The 25,043-nt window shown below is 37.0% G+C and overlaps 1 protein-coding gene across 1 annotated transcript in view; it reads right to left on the bottom strand.

Annotated features, from left to right (window-relative positions):
- Positions 1-22,167, bottom strand: part of XPOT (exportin for tRNA) — a 34,054-nt gene extending 11,887 nt beyond the window's left edge. The window contains exons 1-17 of the mRNA XM_007433407.4: positions 21,830-22,167; positions 16,202-16,332; positions 14,756-14,838; positions 13,446-13,502; positions 13,005-13,074; positions 12,637-12,855; positions 10,563-10,747; positions 9,752-9,920; positions 9,251-9,487; positions 9,102-9,140; positions 8,255-8,317; positions 5,615-5,739; positions 4,623-4,764; positions 4,412-4,531; positions 4,159-4,253; positions 3,603-3,672; positions 237-475 (exon numbers count right to left, since the gene is read on the bottom strand). Coding sequence (XP_007433469.1) covers positions 237-475; positions 3,603-3,672; positions 4,159-4,253; positions 4,412-4,531; positions 4,623-4,764; positions 5,615-5,739; positions 8,255-8,317; positions 9,102-9,140; positions 9,251-9,487; positions 9,752-9,920; positions 10,563-10,747; positions 12,637-12,855; positions 13,005-13,074; positions 13,446-13,502; positions 14,756-14,838; positions 16,202-16,261 — 1,973 coding nt within the window. The 5' untranslated portion in view covers positions 16,262-16,332; positions 21,830-22,167. The remainder of the gene's footprint in view (positions 1-236; positions 476-3,602; positions 3,673-4,158; positions 4,254-4,411; positions 4,532-4,622; positions 4,765-5,614; positions 5,740-8,254; positions 8,318-9,101; positions 9,141-9,250; positions 9,488-9,751; positions 9,921-10,562; positions 10,748-12,636; positions 12,856-13,004; positions 13,075-13,445; positions 13,503-14,755; positions 14,839-16,201; positions 16,333-21,829) is intronic.
- Between the last annotated feature and the right edge of the window lie 2,876 nt (positions 22,168-25,043).

Genomic DNA, 25,043 nt, shown 5'->3' with positions numbered 1-25,043 from the left:
ATGGAGGACAATAGCCTTCTTGATTCTCCTGGACCACTCAGTGGCTTTCAATACTACCTATCATGATATCTTTCTGGAGAAGTTATCCAAACTAGGTGTAGGTAGAACGCCTTGAAAGGAAGAGCTGAGGTAATAATTAACTAAATGTAAAAACAAGTCTAGTTCCAACCTGATATTTTTCTGCTGACAACTACACTGCTTTTAAATATAATTCAAATAGGCTACACAAGTCCCACCTTGCAAAGCCTACAGCATGATTCAGGCAATCAGCTAATGCCATCTGTCTGTCTTCATCTTGTGCCATCATAAGTTTTTCTAGCAGCACTTTGAATCTCTCCATTAGAGGAGTCAAAAGATTCCTCATTAAAGCCTGCTTGCGTTCCGTAGAGTATTCACTGTTCACAATCAATACTCCAGCAGTCTCATAAATAAAGAGTTGATCATCACTGCTTAATAAAGCCTGGTAACCATTCTCCTGGAACCAAAAAACATGAGAAGAGTGTTTAACATTTAAATACTTTCTCCTGATGTCTAATTATTCTGCTTGCTAAGTTCTACAATCTCCCCAAGTTTTATAGCAAAAGACCCAAATCAGTCTAATTTGCACAGAACACTATAGTATGTTGCCCCAAATTCTGCATGATTGTTGGTAATCAGTGTAGCTATGATTTCTTTGAAAATGCTCCAACAGCATATTCTAATTACAGTAACTACATTACATAAATATTACATTTCAGTACTTCACTGAGGTAATATGGGTTTAGGCTATAATCCTGTAAAACAGACCAGTTTTGGTCTCTCTCAGTACTTTCATATAACACTGCTGCTCAGTGAGCTGCACTGGCTCCCAGTATGCTTCCGGATCCAATTCAAGGTGCTGGTTACCAACTATAAAGCCCTATGTGGCATGGGACCAGGCTACTTGTGGGACCTCCTGTCCCACATTGTTTCTGCCTGCCCCACCAAGTCTAGCGGGGGTCCCCTCTATTAAAGAATGCCATCTTGTCAGATACTGGAGTCATGCACTCTCTCTGGCTGTGCCTGATCTGTGGAACAGCATCCCCCTAGAGATCCAGATGGCCTAAATCCTGTTAGCCTTTTGTAAGGCTTGGAAGACCCAGCTATTCCCTTGTGCATTTGGGCAGGCAGTTAGGTGAGCTCTGTTGAAGATATGGCTTTTTCTTTTGGGGGTTAACCAGGGTATCACAGGTTTATATTGTTATGTAACGTTATGGTGTATTTAATCTTTGTAGGCCACCCAGAGCCACTGCTATGAGAAAATAATTTAAATAAATAAATAAATCTCAATGCAATAGGTTCAAAATGGAAGTTTTGACAGTCCTTGCTTAAGTGAATGGATTGGTTGCATCTTATTTTGCAGAACTAGCCTGATATGCTGACTGGATTCTACTTCAGCAACCTGTCTGAAACAATTAATATACCATGTAATTTAATAGGCCAAAGATTAACAAAGAATGACTCAGTTTCCTAAATTATTACTAGCATCTATAAATACAGATACAGTACTGTCTATCATCTGAGGATGATAGTACATAGTTGCTAAATTTCTATCATTTTTGAAGGAATCATATATCTATACACAAAAAGGGAGTAAGAAATGGTAAGCTAAAGACATTAAATTAAAGAAATTAAATCGATATTTAGCTAATCTAGTTTACAGCAGAGCCAGTTTAGTGTAGTGGTTAAGCACCAAGCTAAAAACCAGGAGCCTGTGAGCTCTAGTCCTGCCTTAGGCACAAAATCAGCTGAGTGACCTTGGGCCAATCACACTCAGCCCTAGAAAGAAAACAATGGCAAACCACTTCTGAAAATCTTGCCAAGAAAGCTGCAGGGACTTGTCCAGGCAGTTACCAGGAATCAACACTGACTCAGACACACACATGTGCGCGCGCACACACACACACACAAATGTTTATAGCAACACCATTCACCATTTCCCTCTATATCTTTCTGTCCTTGCAAATCATACTTGCTTTCATCTTGACCATACACTACTTCATATATTGCTTTTTGTTCTTTAAACTTCTCACCAATCTTTCTGAGAATCTCATCAACTTCATCCATCTACAGCTTTCTTGGTCTTGACCCATTCACTATTTATTTATTTGATTAACAGAGCCACCCATCTCACAGCAGTGACTCTCTTTATACATTTCTTTTGCAGTTTGATCCTTATTTATTCACTCTATATAATCACTTGAAAGTACTGTTTTCATACTAGTCACTTGTATGACATCTACCTTCATTCAGCACCTATGTATTCTTGTTTTATCACGTATACATTCCCACTACATTCAATTTATGTTTCTCTGACATACCCAGTTCTCACTGGCATATAAAAAAATAGGCAAAGCATGTTTTAGACAGTCATTTTACTGTACTTTAATTAATTAATTAATTAGTTTATTTATTTATTTAATAATTTATTTCAACAATCATTCAGAACATAGACCATCCAGCAGCCTTCTGCCATTTGCAGATATTAAAATTGCATATCTGTACAAATCATTCCACTATTCAACCCTATTCACTTTCAATTTTCTTTAAATCAAGAAATGTACAATAAGCTTTCTCACATGGATTCATTTCTCAATGACCTACTAAAGTAAAAAATGTACTTTGTATAACCTCTATAGGCATAAAACTGCACAGCACTTTCCAAATTGTGTTTGTCACCTCCTATATCTTTTCCACCAGAATTCTGCCAAATGCCTGTCCAGACACATTTAAGAAACTAATCCCATGATGTTTTTGCATTCTATGTACTACCCTTCTCTTTTTGTTCAAGGGAATAACAGCATTCTTCCAACTGTCAGGCATAGGCACAGCTTTCACACATTTTAAATCAGTCATACAACTACTCCAGAAGCAAACCACATCCATATTTTAACATTTCTTGTATTTTACTATCTAGAGATGACCTGAAGGAGTTGTCTGGTGTATTTAAGAAACAGGATGATATAATGTGTTACTCTAAAAAAGTCTGGACAATCTCCACTTATTTTCACCTTCACAAGCATTGAGAGAGAATAAACTAAGAGACACCAACTGAATTTGTGGATATCTACTATGTTTATAAAACATAAGGTAAAAATGTAAACCTGGATCCAAGACCACCAGCCTACTTCAGATGAGACACAGACCTGACATATCCTACGATAATTGAGAGAACAAACCAAATATATCATATGTGGCTAATTTCGGACAATGTGCTTACCTAATGAACATATAAACCAGATATACATATATATTAGAAGCCAATATGCTACAGAGGTTAAGTGCTGGACCTGCAATAGGGGAGAACCAGTTTCAAGTCCATACTTATTTACAGAGTTCACTGGATGATTTCAGGACAGTCACATTCTGTTAATTCAACCAATGGACTGTACTATGGAAATAATACAAGAGGAGATCCCCATGTTTGCCACTTTGAGTTCTCAGAGAAAATATGCATTATAAATGCATAAACTCCATAACTATCTCCAATATTCAGGTGGCAGCTCAATAAACTAAGCTCTTCCTCCCTCCTTCAGCAATTCACAAGTTTGCAGTCTTCATTAAAGGTAATACAAAATACTTACAGGTGGCGAAAGTTCTAGCAGATCTTGTATTCTGTTCAATACATCTTCAATAAAAGGGTTCATTTGTTTACTAAAGCATAAGAATGTAAATCACATTACACAGTCTTACAAATATTTTAAATAGCTCAAATGTTAAAATGCAACAGTTCCCATATATTAAAGTGTATCAGTTTAGAAGTTACAGCACCAATAACATCAACCTATCCTGTACTCCAATAGCAGAGCAAAAGGGACAAATCTAGGATTTACTGAATGAATTGATCATCATATAGTTTCGATTTTCATTAATGTGGAGCTAAGAAAACCATGATTTAGAGCTATACCTCTACGTATAGGTTTTAGCATAATTTATAATTGAAGAGAAAGAGAAATTATAAATTCATAACTTTGGTCTTTGGAGGTAAAATCAGTCTTGTAAATTAAGGCATGCTTCATTGTTATTTGTGCTGGGAAAACATCCTTTAGTGTATTTAACAGTCTCCTTTATGTACCAAACCCATCATATTCTATTAAGAGAATTCCTCTTATTAAGTGACTTAACTATCATTAAGCTTACTTGAGAGATTTGACAAATCTGGAGAAAAGATATGCTATTCTGCTTCGTACTTTTGGATTAGTATGGCGAAGACCTCTGTGATCCAAGAAAGCTATCTGCAATTAAAATGGGAACAATTTAGCCATATGACTAAAGGAGACAAATAGATTAATAAAGGGGATCTAATATTTACAACTTTTTTTTAATAAAATGGAAGAGAGGGACAATACTATTGGCAGTTGCATAAACAAATAGGTATCTAATATGAACTTACTAAAACATTTGGAATGTGCTGAGGTTCCGTAGAGAAAAATTTTTCATATCTGACCACGGTCTCAAAGAATTCCAGAGTTACTGATGTATGCTGATAGGTGCTAATACCTGATGTAACCAACTGAAGAGGGAAGGAAACGAGAAAAACAACTGAGTCAATTTTGCTGATATGAAACTTGTAACAAATCACACTGATTTTGGTTCACACTTACGGTCCGCATCATATCCTGCAGAGCACTAGCTTTTGTATCACCTATAAAGTGAGCACCATGAGATACTGGAAGAGCCTCGGCCAACATATACAGCAATCTTATTGCTACTTCCACTTCCATAAATGGTTTGGTTTGCCAATTCCTATAAGAAAGAATAAGTCCAAACAAATTAACAAAATCTGCAATTGTTTTATGAATAATTGATTAGAACTCAGCAGAATTAAATGTACCTATAGAAGCATGCATGTTTCATCAACAGATAAACTAAGCATTAACAATTAATTTCTGGGTTTATCAACTACCTCAGTCTTCTCTAAACCTGTCTTCTAGATCTTTAGGGCAAATTCCTTCTCCCAGCCACCAGTCTTTGATTATGGTGATAATAGATAATGACATTTGAAATTCAATTGGATTGGTTAATATGGTATAAACTCTTTATATTTTTACAATACTGTGCACTACAGAATATAAACCCTAAAAGAGGCAAGATTATTCAAGTATTTTCATTTTTCATAGAGTTTGTTGTGAACAAGAACAAGCATACTTTGGCAAGGCTAGTATTATAATGAAATAAATTCTTCCTGTTAGTGGTGTGGAATCTTCTTTCCCACATTAAAATTCTGAACTTTTATTTTAACTGGCAAGTGTTTTTGAAGCTGATACCACTTAACTCTTTCCAATTTAGTAGCAACAACATCTCCTTTTTCCCCCACTAGGAGAACACAGTAGCAACAAAGTGGGGAAAAGTATTGCCTTTAACTAGTTTTCTTTCCTCAGGCTAGTGAAACCACATAGACTTGCAAATTTATTAACAATTAATAAAGGAGCAGAAAACCTATGAAATACATATCCACATTTTTTTTCCAGCAATCAGATTTTAGCTACCGAAATGTGGTCATAACCAATCAGCCAACTGGAAAGCATGACTTAAGTGTCAACAGAAATTGTTACTAAAAAGAAAGAAGCAATATAGTTAATCATTTGAAACTTACTGCAATGTAGTGTTAAAAACTCTGCGAACAGAAACCAATAGTAATTCAGGTGAGACTTGTGCAAGTCTGTCCAACAACAATTTTAGCTGTTTCCGATATTCTACAAACATGGCCTCATCTTCACCCTGTTCAACATACATAGTATGAACAGATCAGTTCCATAATATACCAGTTTGGGATAATGCAAGGCACTTCTTGCTAGATGATTAACCAACATATCTTAATAGATCTATCATCCTTGTTGTGCCTGTAATCTTAATAACTGTGAAAGTTGTCCTGCTAGATTGCAGCTATATAAACACCATTATCATCATCACTACCACTTTTACTGCTTTTTCTGTCAATTCCTGGTGACTACATGGAAAAGCCCATGCATTTTTATTGGCAACATTTTTGGATGTGGTTTGCCTTTGCCTTTTTGCTAGCTCTGACAGAGATTAACTGGTCCAAAGTCACCCAGCTGTCTCTGTGCCCAAGGGAGGATAAGACTCATGGTTTCCTGGTTTCTAGCCTGGTACCGTTAACCACTACACCAAAATGACTGTTGTTGTTCCTGTTCCTGTTATTATTATTATAAAAGCAGGAACAGGAACTTGACCTCTTGTGCCATGCATGCTGATTGTGTTGGGGAAGGGGTGGAACAGAAGAAAAAGGCTGAAGTCGCATCATTTCCACCATCTACAGTATTATTTTCATCAACAACCTCAGATATGCAGACGATACCACCCTAATGGCAGAAAGTGAAGAAGAACTAAAGAGCCTCTTGATGAGGGTGAAAGAGGAGAGTGCAAAAGCTGGCTTGAAACTCAACATTAAAAAAACTAAGATCATGGCATCTGGACCCATCAGTTCCTGGCAAATAGAAGGGGTAGAAATGGAAGCAGTAACAGACTTCATTTATTTGGGCTCCAAGATCACCGCAGACGGAGACTGCAGCCATGAAATTAAAAGACGCTTGCTCCTTGGGAGGAAAGCTATGGCAAGCCTAGATAGCATATTAAAAAGCAGAGACGTCACCTTGCCGACAAAGATCCGCATAGTCAAAGCTATGGTTTTTCCAGTAGTAATGTATGGCTGTGAGAGCTGGACCATAAAGAAGGCTGAGCGCCGAAGAATTGATGCCTTTGAACTGTGGTGCTGGAGAAGACTCTTGAGAGGTCTTGCCCCCTGGACTGCTAGGAGGTCAAACCAGTCAATCTTAAAGGAAATCAACCCTGATTGCTCATTGGAAGGATCGATAATGAAGCTCAAGCTCAGATACTTTGGTCACCTAATGCGAAGAGAGGACTCTTTGGAGAAGACCCTGATGCTGGGAAAGATTGAAGGCAAAAGGAGAAGAGGACGGCAGAGGATGAGATGGTTAGATAGCATCACTGAAACAATGAGCATGAAATGAGCAAACAATGAGCAAACTCAGGGAGGCAGTGAAGGACAGGAAGGCCTGGCGCAATATGGTTCATGGGGTCACGAAGAGTCGGACACGACTTAACGACTAAACAACAACAACAACAGTATTATTTATTCTTTCCCTCCAAAAAGAAGACAAAGGATCAAAAACCTCTCATTTCTAAGACATGCCTATGAAAACTATTTAAAAGCTTGTTTTAAACTTGAATGCTAAAATAATTATCTACATCACAACTGTTCCCACCTTTATGAGGAACTTACTAATGAAAAACTCATACTGTTTTCAAGACTACTTACAAGTATTTGCCAGTCTAACTTCTCAAAAGAAAGTTCACATATTATTGCCTCTAATCCCTGCTATTGGTCTTCATAAGCATTTGACAAGTCTAACTTAACAATGCCCTGAAATTCTGAAAATTTTCAGTGACATAACTGTTTGGAATATGATACTGAAACAGTTTTGCTGCATGGATACACAGTGGAAAGAGTTCAGCCCTACTAATTGTCCTTGGTTAACTGTCGCATTCTTCAGAACCATTTGACATGACTGAGTCCTGTGGACACTCTTCTGAGTGTTTGTTGTCCTGCTGCTGAAACATATCCAGATGGTGGTCTTGAGTTCTAATATTCAACACTAAGCCTCCTACAGGGATCCATTTTGTTTTCCATGTTGTTTCATCTATCTGAAGCTGCTAGGGAAGATCATTTGAAGCTTTGGAGAGATTTCAGTTATGACATCCAGACCACTCCTTGTTACCATCCAATTTCAGTGAAGCTGTCAGTGACTTTAAAAGATAGCATAAGCTTGCATATGGATTGGATGAAGAAGAGAAAGATGAAATTAAATCCAGACGAGGAGATGCTGCTGGTAAATAAGACACTGGAGTTGGGAATGAGAATCAGCCTGTTTTGGACAGGGCTGTACCTCCCTTGAAAGAACACTCCTTGATTCTCAGCTCTCTGGGCTGACAGTGGGGCAGATGTGGCAAGAGCAGTAATGAGTCCACTGTGCTCTATCCTGAACCTGTCAGATTTGGTGAAATTTATCTACAATGTGGTTACATCTTATTTTGGCCCAATGCAGTACATATTATATGGAGTTATCTTTGAAACAGATTCAGATTAGTCCAAAATGGAAGCTGCAATTTGTGGAGCTAGACTGCTAACTGGAGTAAGGTACAGATAGCACATGAACTGAAATTGCCACTAAATTATCCAAGTGTAACTTCTAACCTCATTTTCAAAGTTGTATTCTTCATCATATGTTAATTTTTTCATTACTGCCAGCATAATTGCCTAGAAAGATAAATCAGTGATAAAGTTATCATCTAATATAACCTTCTACTTATTAAAATAATTTTAAAAAGCAGCAAAAAAGATTCAGTAGAAGTAATGAAGAGTAGAAGTAATGAAATATACTGATTAAAGCAATACATGTGAGTGCTGTTCTAAATTACACCACTACAAACCCAATTAAAAGAATTCAAGGAAAGAAACAGTAACTTTAAGTACAAAACACTAAGCTGCATAGCACTCAAACAATCCTTGCTTAGCATTTGATTTATATATTTCAACTGAGCTGGTTTGGACACCAGAATAAATAATAATTAATTTTATTTAGAATAAACTTATCCTTCTCCCTCCCCTCTGACTACTGCCTTCTGATATGTTACCCTCCCTCTCCCCTGAGTAGTGAACTTCCTCATCTCCTCTCACAATGCTAAAAACTATGACTTGAAGGGTTTTTTTCCAATCACAGTCATTGTATTGAACTGGTGATGGGAGGAGAGCGAAAGAAAATATCAGTTTTATCACATTATGTATTAAAATGGCATATAACTGCATTTGGGGGAATGGGTTCTCCTTCAAGTTAAAAAACATATAATGATTTTATGACTTGTTGGTAAACAAGTTATTATCTGCTAAGAATTGAAATAACTTTGGGGATTATTTTATTTTTTAATTTAAATTCTTAATGTTAAAATATGTTTGTTTTACTACAGATCTGAAAATGGCTTCCTTGGCAGGTTTATTGTCTAGTAAAACAAATAGCTTCAAAAAGGTATTTAATTGTTCTTACCTCTACATTAGCTTTTTGTTGTTCTGAAAGCATAGGGAGCTGCAAAAAAAGGGACAAAGCCTAGTTTTGAAATGTTTCAAGCAATTTAAACATACTAATGCTGAAAAGATTGAGGAAAAAAAAAATTGGTCTTAATTTCATAATTTTACCTGTTTCAATATGTGCAGATAATCATAGCAAAACCCTATAATATTTGAAGATATATCATCATCCTCATGAATCAAAAGTTGTAACATTAAAGCCACTTTTGCTTCAATCGCTTGTAGAGTATCTTGAGCATTCTTCAAATCTCCAATCTTCACAAGTTTAGTCCAACTAGCTATCAATGCCTGCCCCATTCCATTTATCAGTTTAGAGAATCTAGCTAGAAAGTCCACATCTTCTTCCTGTAAAGGTTAAGCATTAAATAATTAAACATTTTCAAAGAAAAATTATTTGCTCAGGTCACAGATTATATCCCTGTAAAAATTCAGATCTCTATGAGCGATACTGTTATAGTAGATTACTAGGGATCAAAATGATCACTTAGGCAGCAATACTATTTGCACTTACTAGATAGAATGGCAATTAATAAAAACACGCATATTGAACACATGCACAGTCATACAAGCCATAGAAATATAACATTTCTTTCACTAGGAATAACTAACCTGGTCAACTATAAATAGGCCAGCAGACTGCAAAACTTGACACAAAGTTTCTACCAACTTAGTTTTATCAATTGGATCCATTCCCTTATTTACAATTTCAAACAAGCAGTCACATGCTTCCTCCCGTAAAACTTCTATGGACATGTGACCTAGCAGCATATTTATAAACCTAAAAAAAGACAAAAGTTTTGCTTTGTTGGTAAAACAGAAATTGAAAGTAGGTATTACTTTATTTATCAGCCTATGCTTACTTTTGCTTATGCTTATACTCTTGTATAAGAAATGCAAAAGCAATATATATACTGAAACATATATATAAGTATATATATACTGAAGCTACATATATACCTAAGTGAAACATCATTTTAACAATCCCCCTCATTTACCAGACATCAGATGCCACAGACCAGATTTTCATCCAAGCACACATATACCCAAGTCCATTACACTGAGGTTCTGGAAAAGGTAGTTAAATTTACATTAATTCTACCTTAATTTTACATCTGTGTCGATTTATGCTATTTGTATAATGACATCATTATGCAAATGACATAAAATGATACAATTATACATATACTGCTGTATTTAATGGGTATTCAGAAGTAACAGACACAGTCTCCCCACAAATCGTCCTTTAAAATTAGGTTTCACTGTATTTGCAAGACAGGTAACAATTATTTTTATAGCAGCCAGTTTTCCAAACAATTACAAAAAAAGGCTTTTTTTTTTTAACGCAGGACACCCTAAATTTCATTACAGTCTTAACACACAGTAAGCTCATTTATGCATTTTGAATGAATAAGAGCATTACCTTTCGTTTGCAATTAGACTCAATTCTATCCAAGAGACATATGCTCCAATTACTTCAAGGCACTGACATGTCAATTCTGAATTTGTATACTGATATGTTTGCAGGATTTGATACCATGATTCAACCAAACTTGGAATGCACTGCTCCCTCATAGTATCTTTTAATAAGGTATTTCTGCGAGCCTCCTATAAGTGTAATAAGGAAGTTAGTCTTTAAAAGTAAAAAGTGCTTGTTTCCGTTCTTTGAAAACTGAAAATGTTGGGACAGTAGATAGTAGCAGTAATCTAATACTTTATCATAAAATGCATCTGTACGGTTGATGTCTCTCATCACTACCATGTTCTTTCAAATGCTTAATATTTATTTCAAATGTTGTATGATGCTTTGCTTAAATGTAAAAAAATCATATACTAGGGAAGAAGTGCATAAAACTTTTTTTCTGAATTTCCAATAGTGGTCTGTGTGTGTGTAAAAGAGAGGAAATTTAAAGTATCTTTAGGGCCTCAAGCCTCATGCCAAACATATAGGCTGGTTCTCTCTCCCATTGTGGTGTTATACAAAACAACCTTCCCTGGGATAGATCATCAAGGAACTGTAGTATTGATTAGTTAACTGTACTCACAGCCCCATCAATCTTTACATTCCTTCTCCACCATTTTTCCTGCTCCCATTTTTTTCTTTAATCCCCTGCCCTGCTTGCAGCTGTGATTTGTGCTATTCTGTCTTAACTCATGCCTCCATGTTTCCCAATGTCCTTCTTTCCCTGCCTTGCTTTCCTTTGCTTTCTCATATCTTCTGCCTTTCAATTCCCTGACACACTGGTGCTGCAGTGTGTATGTCTGGGCATTATTTTTGTCTGAGTGTCTCTGTGTATATATGCACTACCTTCAGCTTTAAAGCATGTGAGTAAGAGCATCCATCTATGTATTAGGTTGTATTTGACTGCTATTGTCTATGTATTTGGTGAATCTGTGAGAGTGACTTTGTCTTTCTGAGCACATGAATTTATGTATACTTTTTTTTACACTATGCATGCAAGTGGGTGATATTTTGTGTTTTTGTTTTTGGTGGGGTTTTTTTTACATTTTAGCGCATGTGAGAATGTATGTGTATCTCTGTATGGCTGAATTGCAGAACTTTTAATTTTTGTCTGCACAATTTTTTAATTCATTCATTTACTCACTAATCAATTTGTACGCTGCCTTAATCACCTACCTAACACTAGGCAACTTACATATTAAGGTTAAAAAACAGAACTTGTTTGTAATAATGAGAATTATTGTCAATATATGTCAGATATCGCTGCATCAGATACAACTGTAGGAAGTGACTTTGAATGGACTATGGATCTCTTGTGTTTCTTTCTACAGAATTATTATAGCAGATGGAATTTGGGGAGGCACTGTGATTTTTATAGCTGCATTAGGCAAAATTTCATCAGAGGCATTTATACCAAGTGTTTTTAGAAGCTGAACCCTTTCAATATATGTCCTCTACCCACTGTTAACCTGAAAGACCAATGCAAACTCTGGATGCAGGAACCCTGATTTCTAAATCCATAATGGCCTGTACAACTGAACCATGTCTTAACAGCTTCTGTGGTTCAACACATAAAACATTTATTTTTTGCAGTTTCCTGTATTTTTGAAGTGGAAATTAAAACAATATTTTTCTTTCATCTTAAACGTAACAGTTATTTCTGTTATATATATGAACTAGAATTCATACTATATCGCAAACTCTACTGCAGTTTCTCCCAACCTAGTGCTCTACAGGTGTGTTGGGACTCCAACTTCCTGAATTCCCCAGCTAGCATGACTGAAAAAAGGCCAATGTATCTGGATGGCACCACATTGAGGAAGGATCTTCCATTGTTTCTAAATATGCCCTTTTGAACACATGGCTTCTAAAGCCTCCTTGTTTAACAAAACCGAGTGTTATTTCTCCCTTGTAAACCAGCTAGTATTGGTTGATTATGAAACTGAATGTCAACAAAAACCACCTTCCCGTCAAGGTTAATGTTACATAACACTTAAATCAACGGGTACATTTCTTTTACAAAAGGGAAAGTTACCTCTGATGTATGAACAACATCCCTGTCTACCAGTTCAGCATCAACTGCCATAAGAATTCTGAGATAAAGGTCCACTCCTCGAGGATTCAGGCCTGCTACAGACAGAATATCAAAGAAAAACTTGGGCCATTTTGTGAGATATTCTGTAACAAACAGCAAAGCAAAGACCTGAGCCGCTTTGTTTCGTATAAACGTCTTCTCCGATTGAGAATTCACCATCTGGAAAAAAAAAATGCATTTCTGTAATCTTCCAAGATATTATCATGTGAGAAATAAGCAGCTATATTTTTACACAGCAGATGAAGTAAACTACGTGGAAAATTATCAAAACAGATGGCAATGATAATAAATTATATGAGAAAACCTACCTGTGCCTGTAGCCATGTTATGAGTGTTTCCCTAATTAGCTGTTGCTGTACTTCAGTTAGTTGAGAATACCTGAAACATAGCATTAATATTAAAATCTTTATGAACCTTTCAAAGAAACTTTCCTGCAGAAGCTTCCACTATCCTGCTGGCTGCACAAGATTAAGTTTGGGGTTTTTAAGTACAGCTGCTATGGGCAGGAATAAAAGGATTAGAAGATTATACAGGACTTTAATATGTAAAATAAAACACACATAGCCAGAAATAAATCATTCGATTTACATATGCATGTATATGTAGGTATACATGCACACACACTAGTATATACTTTGTCTTAAATTTCCCCCTCCTCCAATTCAGACACATACAAAAAATGTGGATTTGGAAAGGACTGCATGGAGTATTTACTTCAACCTTTCATAAATGTAAAGTGAATAGCTCACTTGTATTTAATTTGATGCTCCAGAACTTGAAAGCAGAAGAACTTGATGTGATCATCACTGAAATAGAGAAAACAGTCCAATAAATATGGAATAAAACTGTTCATTATATGTTTTTCACATGAAGATGGTTTGGGTGGGACTCTAATGCCCTTATTAAAATTTTGCTTTCTTCATAACTATAGAAGTAGACAAATATAAAAATATGGACAAATGTGTGTATATGTGCTCCTTTATGGATTTCACTTATAGTCTGCTCTTCAGCTAAAAGTTACATCTGGGTGCAAGGCAATCTTGCTTTAAATAACAAAATTGCATAGGTTTGGCAGCTAAGTCATTGCTCCAAACTATTTTCTGTGTAACTGACAGGTTACCAAATTTAGCTATACTTACTACAAACTACACAATGCTGTCATCACTACAGGCAAAATGGTAAAATGTTATAAAAATAGCAACTCAAGCAAGAGATTTTATTTTTAAGCTATATTCCCAATACCACAGATTTGGGTGTGGATACTTCAGACTACCACAGAGATGTCTCAAGACAAACTAGACATTATGGTGATATAACTCATATGTTACAACACAGGTCATGTTGAGCTATTAGCAAATGGCTCAAACTACTCAAAGTCTAGCATGAGTGAACGGGTTGCATGAATAATTTATCCTAAAACTTCAAGTTGTTGTAATGCTCTTCAAGAGATGTACATGATCTTTAGTGGAACATGCAGGTTATGTTATGGCCATACTGACACATCTGCTCCGACTAATAAAGATTAACCTTGGCTTGGATCCACACATATAAAGGGAGGAATAGCAATGTTCAATGGCATAGAATAATTTTTAACTGAAAGCACTAAATATAACAGCACCTGTGAAAATTACATGTACCATGCACAAGCACAGACTTTGCCCATGTTTTAGCTAATTCTCCAGTTCTCTCCACTGTAATCCTAGCCCATATCATTAAGCAAAACTATCTAACTTCAGAGAAGACTTTCTGGAGGGCTGGCAAGCTTCCTGAGAAACAGAAGAGAATTCAACTTCCACCAGTTCCACTATGTGTGGGTTGATCAGGATAGAACTATACCAAAAATAATACATAGATCTGGTTACCTGCTTAAAATTTATACTTACAACCACTGTATATACAGAAACTGGTGCTTCTACTTCATATGCAATTTCAGTATGACTACAAAAATATAAACAATTTACAGACATCTTGCTATCATGAATTATATGGTGCATGGGAGTGGCATTTACACAATAGTATCTCTTCTCATTCTGTTTAGCAAAGAAGCAACTTATACTACCTGTAGATTCTTTGGGCTAAAGCTTCAGCACACACCTGCCAAGCATCGGGGGATATCTTCAACTGTTCAAAATAGGCCAATGCCTGAAATTATTTTTTTTCAAAAAGTTTATTTTTACAACAATAAAGAAGTTGCCAAAGTATCATTTAATAAACAGACATTAGCATAATAAAATAAAAAATAGCTGTTCTGATTCTCTATGACTTTGAAATAACAAAATAAATTTTAGAGGCCATGTTATTTTAATCAGTGCAAGGCTGCTAAAGGAATAGAGGGAAATCTGAGGGAAAGCAAGTGGAAGTAGAGATCTGAGGGAATAGGACCTTGGTAGAAAACTGGAAAAAAAAAAAAACAGAGAATAAGCAAGAGGGAAAGGAAATCTCACACCCAATAGAGCTAAATGTTAATGATAGCAAACAGAGAGAAAAAACAAGATATTTGAGCATGTGACAGCTTAAAAATGAATGGAAGACAAGATGTGCATACTGGCCTACTCTATCATCCATATTTTCACCTGTGAGATCTGTTTACAGTTCCTTAAATATGAATAGATATTCATATGATCAAGGATCCTGCAGACAGTGCAGAGAGGTACGTATATTTGCAAACAGGCAAATATAAGTCTTTCTTCCCTTTCAGTTTCTAAAAGAATATTGGTTGCAGGCCATGTACACAACTAAGACCACTATCAACTTTCAAGACTCACATATTCAGATGTAAGCCTAAAGGAGGATTTAGTATTAATTTAATGCAGAGTAGGCAAGCTTCTTTCTGTTGAGGGTCAAGTCCCCTCCAGGATAATCTGTTGGGGGCCATATGGCAGATAGTACTAATGCCAAGCCAGAGATGGGTCCAAAGCTAAAAGTGTGTGGAGAAACCCATTCTCTCTTTGACACATTTTTTTTTAAAATTTTCACTTTATGACATAGTGTTCTGCCTCTCGAAAAAATAGACCGTAAGGAACAACTAGTTTAAGTTGTTAAGGTATTAAGCAATACCATCCATGTCCTAGCAGGACTCTGAGGGGACAGAGAAGAATACCCAGGTCACAAAAGGAGACAAACAAAAAAATAAAAGGAAGGAGGACTAAGTCAGAATTGGGTTGATGATGACAATGCAGTAATATAAACACTGCATTGTGAAAAAATAGGAAAATATGCATGAAAGAGGAAGGCTTGAGAAACAAGCAAAGACATTAAGAAATAGGTGAGTAGAACTATGAAACCAGGTGGTGAAATCTGTACACAGAGCAATGAAATGGCAAGGACTGGTCTAGAGAATCATGAACTAGAGATGAAAAGGCCTTGATAAATGTTATATGGATTTAAAAAACAGCCATGTCTTGGCTGTAGGTCAGAAATATTTACAGCAAGTTGAAATTAGTGCTGTTTCCTACTGAACTTCTTGTAAAAACAAAGATTATGAGAAAAGCATAATTAAACTTACCCGCTGCCTGAAATCTAAGTCAGCATTTGGATTTAATCCTAGAAGAGCTTGCTCATCCATTTCTGCTGCTATTCTCCAGCTTCTTCTTTAATAGGATTATTCCATTCATATACAATAGGAGATGCAAACATCTATAGATGAAATAAAATTAAGACAACAGCAAAACTCTAAATTAAAGCCAAATTTAAAAGTAATTTTGTATCAATACAGATGAACTGCATCTTAGACAAAATCTTTCTCTATACCTGTTTCTTTTTACCATACTAGGGAGGCAAAGCAAAAGTTACATTCCAGCACATCTGGAAAGCTGAAACAGTCAATGTTGGCAAGATAAAAAAAAATCTTACAACCAGATATGAAGCAGAATAAATGCATGTGTTGTTAGCAAAGATATAGGCAACATTCTTAGCCACTATAACACTCTTAGTCACAATTGTCCTTGCAGATACTTCTCTTGGTGCCTGCTGTGATTGATTTTTTTAACATACAATTTAAAAAAACAAAAACAAAATAGAAAGTAAACACATTGCAAAGCAAAGCAACAGGATCGTGTTTATTTCTAAGATTCCATTCGGCCACCATAGGTATTCTTAGAAAATACAAAACATGGGTAGGTACATTCTTATGATTTCTTTGGGCACATTTACCAAGAAAAAATAAAGGATAACTTGGGGAAGTAGAAAGCATGCTAGGGAGATAGATGAAGTGATAGGGGATTAGCCACTAGTTTGCCTTATGGTGAATGTGTGTTTTGTAACTGAACACAAGGAATTTTGAATCTAATGCTCTGGAAATCAGATCTGAATCAGTGCAACCTGAAGTCTTAATGTTTATTACAGCGCTCTAATGATTAAAAACATTAGTAAGTAATAGAAATCTATGAATAACCTTTTGGAAGGTGAGAAATATCTTGGACGCTGTAAATTCTTTGGGATAGCGAGAACTGGGGCTGGTGATGAGCAGAACAAGGGCTCACATGCACACATCCATTCTCTCTTTTTCTCTCTTTTACACACACATCTCTCTAGCCCTCCTCCAACCCTGACAACAATCCAAATGCAAGCAGGAAGCAACAATGGGCTGACATACCAAATTTTGATCAAATCTGCAGGGGAAAGAGGGTTTTTTTTATATCTTTTCTACATATACACACAGACACAATCCTGGCATACAAAAAATGGCTATTAGTAGTAAAGCTGCTATCTTGCTCAGGAGTATCAGGAAAAAGGAACTTATTTTATTTATTCATGAATTTAAAAAAAACTTCAGTCAAGGCTACTCTAAGCAAAGGAACATCGACAGAAAATGCAGTAACAACATATAATAACAGAAATATAATATACAATATAATTACTATAAAATTATAATTAATATAATCTTCCTGGCACTGTGAGCTCTACAGCATTCGAATCCCAAAGGCCTTCCAAAAGTTACTACATAACTCTCCCATCATCTCAGGTTTTCTGATGCAGGTAAGAACTTCATCACCTAGCTGATGGCTGATTAAGCCAAGGGCAGCTTGAAAAGTGTGCAGAGCTCCTCAGTGATTCTTAGGGCAGCACAGAGTGATGCCAAAGACCATGGGTTGTACATACTGAAGATATTATCACTTTTTAACTTTTATTTCCCAGTATTCCTATGTCACCTTTTAGGGTTCAAGCCTTTCCAAGGAGAAAATCTAACCTAACCTACCCTAATAACATAACGCACAGGTATCAACAATAAAACATCAGATGGATAGCTTCCTTTAATTAAAAATAGGAGAAAGCAAAAAGATGTTTTAAAACCTTTTAAAAGTTGGTAAAGAAGAAGCCAAATAAAAGCATATGAGAATTCTGCATAACAACCAATAAAAAGGATGGATAGGCTATAATTGATAATCCTGCCAACAATATATAATTATAATGGTAATTCAGGAGAACACTTGACCAAAAATGAATGTAACACAAGAGAATTCTCTAGGCACCTTTGTCTTGAAATTTAGTTCAGTAGAATATAGTTCAGTAGAATTCTGTAATCATAATTCTCAGATATGGAAATATAAGATTACAGCCTCTGAGTTACAACCATGTAATGAGTGAAGGTAAGTGGAAATACAGTAAATACTGCAATTATATCCACTCTATTAAAAAATACAGCAGTTTAGATTATATAGGTTAGGTTTCTTAATCAAGACATATTGCCTACTATTGTCATATACATTTTTCAAGAGTTACCCAATATCTTCATAAATTTTCTCTCTCTGAATAGACAGTGAATGGATGAGGTCACTGTTTCCTTAAGAAAATCTGGCAATGAGCTTTGTAGTTTATCTTAAGAGGATGTTAAGAGAAAATTAATGAAGAAACAGTTAGAGCTTGTGCAATATCTGAAAATGTTCTCAGAGATGCATGGCCTTCACTGAACATATTCAGTTTTCTGTAAGATCTAAATGGTCCCAAAGAGGAGGCCTATCATGCTCTTCTTTAGCTCCTTGCCTCTGGTTTCTGGGTCACTATTGCTATTAAAGATTATTCTTAGAATGGAGGGACATTTAGATGCTCACCTAAGTGTCATAGGTGATCAGAAGAATTTTAAAAAATCCTACCATCTACTAGTTTGTTGTATCAGGCCAATTTTTTATGATTCACACAGATCTAAAAGGAAGGGTATAGAACAGAGAAAGCCATACTGTCCATATTAAAATAAGTGCAAAGGGCTTGAGGGATTCTAAAACTCAACCACACCAAAACATCAACCCATTTCAGTACTTTATATAAAACATTCATTAAAATCAGCTAGAGAATGATAGAGTCAGCCTGTTGTCTGGGATTTGCATAAAGTCCTCATCCATATAAATTGCAGCGCTTGGCTCTGTGGGAAGCCCTGTCCACTGTTTCCAGTGGACAGTTGGCTGGTTGGAACTAGACCATTGCTTTCCTGATGCTAATGGTAGCAGAAAATCAGCAATCTCCAATGAGCTGCTTGGGAGGAAGAAAGAGAAAACGACAGATATGTGTGCGAAAGTGAGATACAATTAATAAAGAGATTCCAACCTATTTTCTAAAGCTTCAACCAGGATAGTTGTTCCCTTTATCGTGTTATGGCTGGATTCACACATCACATTAGTTATGTATAAAGTGCTTTATTTGGTTTTTGCATACTCCCTTCTGCAAACCCATCCACTATAATTTGTAAACCATTATTTATGGCTTAACTTTTGTGAGTCATTGAATTATGAATTAAATAGTCAATGATTAAACAAATCATAGTTTAATGTAGTTTGGGAATTCACTATGTACTAGTGAGCATCACCCAATGGCAGAATATGTATTATACAATTTATTATTATACTTTTTATCAGTTTTGCAAATTGTCACTGTAAATAAAGTAATAACATTTTCTTTCCTTACTACATTTCATTATCTTTTGACTTCATTATTTACAATCTTCTCACACACAAAATGTCAAGTGTGTATACATCAGATAGCAGATTACATGTTTGATGAAGTGGGTTGTAATGCAAGAAAAATTCTATCATAATAAATTAGTCCATTACAATAAATCTCTTTGATGTTCTATAATTCACTCATACATACAAGTTAGCACTAATGTAGATAAAGTAAGTAGAAAAAGGGGGGGTTGTTTCTGTTTAAGAATATTACCAGCAAAATCTTATATTTGAGTATTTATTAGTATACCACATGTACGTTCTAGATTATGGTATGTGGGCAGATTAGAGAACCTATTTTGCATAGAATAGGATGAACATGCTTGGGGTAAAACTTTGGTTCCACTTGTGACAGACTGGTTTGGGGCCTTGGTTCCACTTGTGACAGGCTGGTCAAAATGTGCCCAGAAGTGTCCTTACAGTTAGCCGGAATGCTGCATGTGGCACAGATACCACCAAGGCTGATAATTAGGTCTCACCTTCTCTATTTTACTGAAAAGCATGATGTGGAATCCTCAGTTGATCAAAACTATCAGGGGCAACAAATGTCTTTGAGTGTATCTGGTAACAGTGATGGCATATAGAAGATTCAATTTGGAATATAAGAGGAGTAAATAGTAAAGCCAATTTGGTGTAGTGGTTAAAGGCACTGGACTAGAAACCAGGGGACTGTGAGTTCTAGTCCTGCTTTAGGCACAAAGCCAGCTGGGTAATTTTGGGCCACTTTTTCACAGCCCTAGGAAGAAGGCATTATCAATCCGCTTCTAAAAAATGTTATGAAAACTGCATGGACTTGTCCACGCAGGTGCCAGGAGTCAAGATTCAATACCAGAAGACCAAAATCAGTATCTCCTGGCAATTTTAGCTTAAAGTTTTTTAAACAACACATTTTTCTTCCTTTCTTCATTCAAAATAATTTTTACAAGAGTACATAGTAGTAGGTAGAATGATTCATCTTCCAGAAGATAGCCACTGGGTCTTGGTACAACCTGTGGAATACCTCAAACCCTTTAGAACAATTTTTTTATTCTTTATAAGGTGATTGAAAAATGTATGAAAGTGTGAAAGGAAGTTGAATTATGGATTATGTGTGAAAATGTAGTAGAACATGTACTTATTACAGTAAGAGCAGCAATATGATGGAAGTAAAACATGTGTAAGAATAAACAAACAGTTCATCCTTGAGCAAGGAGTAAGATAAGGATGTGATATGTTCCCTTGGTTCTTTAATATCTCTTTATGGATAAATGTTTAAGTGATGCTTGTGACAATGTGTATACTGTATGTGTGTATATGCAGCACATGCTATTCATTTTGTTATTTTTCATGCTTTCTCCCAAAGTGAATCCAGTGCACAAGACTGAACTGTTGACTTTAATTTGCACATTCCCATTCACCATTTGACTGCACTATCAGAAACTGACTTACATGACATATTAGTTCAAACAATGCTTTCCAATGTCAATTCAGCATAAACATAGGCATACATTTCAATGTCAGTTCAGCATAAACATGGGCATAAATTCATCATTAGGTAAAGTTAATTGCCAGTTAATAGAGGTAGGGAACTCAAGATGAAGGCAACAGAAGAATATGAAACAGGAACTATGTTTCAGTTACCACGTAAAAGAAAAGTCTGTTTTCCATTCCGTAATGCACAAATAACTTATTTTTCCCATCATACTACCCTTCTTGTATTGGTAGGCTGATTACTCAGAAACTGACACATGGCTATTCTACATACGTCTCTTCCCCAAACAGAGATCTTTTAGATGCATTTGGATAACTAATCTTAGACTTTCCAGGCAGCTGGCCAGGAATTTTGGAAGGTAACATCCCAGTACATTAGTAGAGCACCAACTTGAGCGAGAAAATACTTTTGCAGACGCGGCACGGGACGAACTGAAGGGCACAGAGGTACAGGCCAAAGAATAGGAACTAATCTATGCGGCCTTAGGTTAGTAGGGCCCTAAGTGAAGGGGGTCCATCCCAAAAGAGCACAACCCCCAAGCATGGCCAACGGATCTTGGAACACGAGGCGGCCACGCCAACTGCACCACGGGGCTTCCTGGGCCAAGCGATTTCTCCCTTCTGCCTTTAAAGAAAATTGGGCAGCCTCCATCCCCTCCCGAGTCTGCAAATACGGCCACCTGGAAGCGTACTCAGCCCTCCACCAGCCCCCGGTCCCACTTCATTACCTTCCCAACTATGCCATCAAGGAGGGGTTGTGCCTTCCCGCACTGCTGGGAGGCCGCTACAACCGCAGGGGGCCCGGGCAGAGGAAGCCAGGAAAGGCCACACGCGGCAGAGTTGCCGCTCCGCCAGGAAACACGCAACGCAGCCAACGCGCCTCTGGGGGTTCCGCAGCACCCCGTTCTCTCTTCACCCAGTTCCGCTCGGGAAACCGCTGCAACCCCCAGACTACAGCTCCCAGCATGCCCCGCGACACCAGACCCAGGATTCGCCCGGCAATAAACCGCCTCAGAGAAAACCTGGATGCCAGAAACAGGTTTTCCGATCCTTACTTTAAGCTCACCAATCAAGGGGGAAAAGCGAGTTGCACACTGGGAAAAAGATGCTTTCTGCTAGGCGCAGCGCATGCTGGGAGGTGTAGTTCTCGAGGTGCTGCCTAAGTCAGAGAAGACGAGCTATCCCCCCAGCCTTTCTGTTCGTTTTGCGTCCCTACCACTAACCCAAATCTTTAGCTGTGGCCAGTCACTATGTTGGCCTTGAATGAGAAAACCTCTCGCGTTGAACCGCTTTAGCTCCGTTACTCTTCACGGACCGCATGCGGCTGACAACAGACACATTTGCGGTATGCCAACACTACACATAACTTCGGTTTAACTATCATGGCTTCTCTAAAGGGATGCTGGGAATTGTAGTTCTGTAAAGCGCTCATTTAACCGGTTCAGAATCCCTAAATGCAACGTCCACGTAAACTTTCCTCGAAGAAAGGTGTATCAGTGCAATTGTTAACCTATCAGATTATTTCGATGGGCCCTCACTCCCAACATTTTGTGCGTACGATTACAAGCTAAAACTAATATAAAACAGGTTCGTGCCTGGGGCTTTAGTTGGAAAATAAAACAATCTGGGAGTTTACAAACCTGGGAGTTTACAGTATTACAGTATTTCTAAGGGATTTGAGGATCTGTTCCTGCAATGAGAAAGATACACTCCTGCTTTGTTAATCCCATATTAGTTAACAGCAGATCAGGAGCTAGAAGCACCATCTATCACTTAAGCCAAAGCACAGGCCGAAGCTAATGATTTATTCCCAATTCCTTATCTGCAAAAAAATTCCAAAAAGAGTCAGACACTAAAGTGAATATAGACCTAAATTCCAATATACATGTTTGAAATGAACAAAAATTAAGCATAGAACTAAATGATGCCATACTGTATATCAGTTTGAGTAGAATACTGTGTTCTTCAAGCTAAAGAATTTGATAAAATAACAAAAATTTTATTTATACATAAAAATATATGGTAGTTCCATATAATAAACTATGGATACCTAACAGCAATTCTTTCCTTACATGCTGAAGCTAATAAATTTTTAACTATCTATTTAAAGACTTACAGATTCCACATTTTTAAGAATATGCTTAGCTGCAGGGGTTGTTATGAAATCTAAATTTTTAGCACCTGTTCTGTTTCAGTTACAACAGTAAGCATCCTAAAAGCCATATTCAATGTACAACACAAAACCCTCTGAAATATTTCAGTCTAAAAAAAAATCAAATTATAAGTCAGAACTATAATATGTGCTTGAATCTCTAATATCTATTACAATCCCTGTTCAGTATAATCAGGAATGCAGTAAATTCTCAGTATATTTTAATGCTGACTAAATTATAATTACAAGTTCAAAGATATCTCCTATACCATTTGGAAAACTATTTTTCTATACATGTTACTGTAATTAAATGTATAATTTGGAACCCAATTAAGTTAGAGATCATCTAATATTGGAACTAGGCTAATCTTTGATGAGTTGGAGGTTGATTCCTGCTGGATGTAGCATATTTGCATTTTCTCACACGATTGTTCATTTTCTGGACATCTCTAGAGGCAACAACTGGTAATATTACTTACTTAGTCCAGAGAGAAAAGATAGAAGTACCGACTCTTTTGGTGTTGGATAAGACTCATGCGAATACCCCAGACAGCCAAGAAAACAAACAAATGGATCACTGAACAAATCAACCCAGAGTTCTCACCAAACTTAAATTATGCTACTTTGGATGCATTATGCAAAGACCTAGCTCTCTGGAAAAGGCTCTAATGCTAGAAAAGGTGGAAGGAAAAAGAAGAAGAGGATGACTAGCAACAAGGTGGGAAGACTCAGTTACAGTCGCAATGAGTACACCATTGCAAGACCTGAAATACCAGATTATGGATAGATTGTCATGTCTGTGTGCTTGATGACAGATAATCAATCAGAGATTAATAAGACTGTAACTCAGCAGTTTCAGTTAGGCTGAGATATTGTCACTGCAATATCTCATGGACACTTATTTTGGAGAAAAACTAAAATGGGAATCCTTGGTACAACTTATACTATTGTAAGCATGAGTCTACTTCCAACAACTATTGTGAAGGGAAGGGAAGCACACAAAATATTGCATTTTTTATTAGGAGCAGTGTTCTACTTATAAAATACATTTATCTCTGAGGGTCCCTTTCCCCCAAATAATGAGACTACTAGCAAAGTTTATGACTTTGGACTCGGATTCGTCCAAGAGCAGAGATAAGGCTATGCACTTTTCCAAATTATTTATATATTTGTTAAATTGATAACACTTTTCATTCAAGACCTCAGGGCAGCATCGTGCTCCCTCCACTATTTTCCCATAACAACCCCATGAAGTAGGCTAGCAGAGCCAGGGTGAGGAGCCCCAAGCCGCCCAGTGAGCTTTCGCGGTTGCATCACGCTGGCTGTCATTAGGGATCCTTCGCGTAACCCAGCCTTCACCTCCACAGCGGCTTGCTGGAGTATGTGTGCCCTGCCTAGTCGAGTCCAATCGTAAAGCAGCCTGTACTGAACCCACCATTGCCTTCGCTTCCCCCGACCGACAGTCCGCTCCGGGCACCCCGTCAACCGCGGTGTGTTCAGTAATCTAATAGTTAAGCAAACCATAGCTTCATATTTTGAAGGAATCAGGTGCCTTTTAGATGTTTAAACAGCAATATAACCAACAGCAAACAAGCCAGCGAAAATAAAAAATAAGAATACTGTAGCACTGTCGGCCGCTCCCGAATTCCCCCACAGCGTTTCACCAAGCAAGAGAACGAAAGCCCCCACTCACGTCGCTCAGACGCGAATTAAGCTTTAGTCACCGCCTTATAAAATGTGCTTGAGCGGTTAGAAGAGGACGAATGGAAACCTGCATTTCAAAGACAGAC

Source organism: Python bivittatus, unplaced genomic scaffold (assembly GCF_059951505.1).
Source record: "Python bivittatus isolate LINGU-HERP-01145 unplaced genomic scaffold, Pbiv_v1 ctg000330_np1212, whole genome shotgun sequence".
Classification (NCBI taxonomy): Eukaryota; Metazoa; Chordata; class Lepidosauria; order Squamata; family Pythonidae; genus Python; species Python bivittatus.
This window is presented reverse-complemented; position numbering and strand designations above follow the sequence as displayed.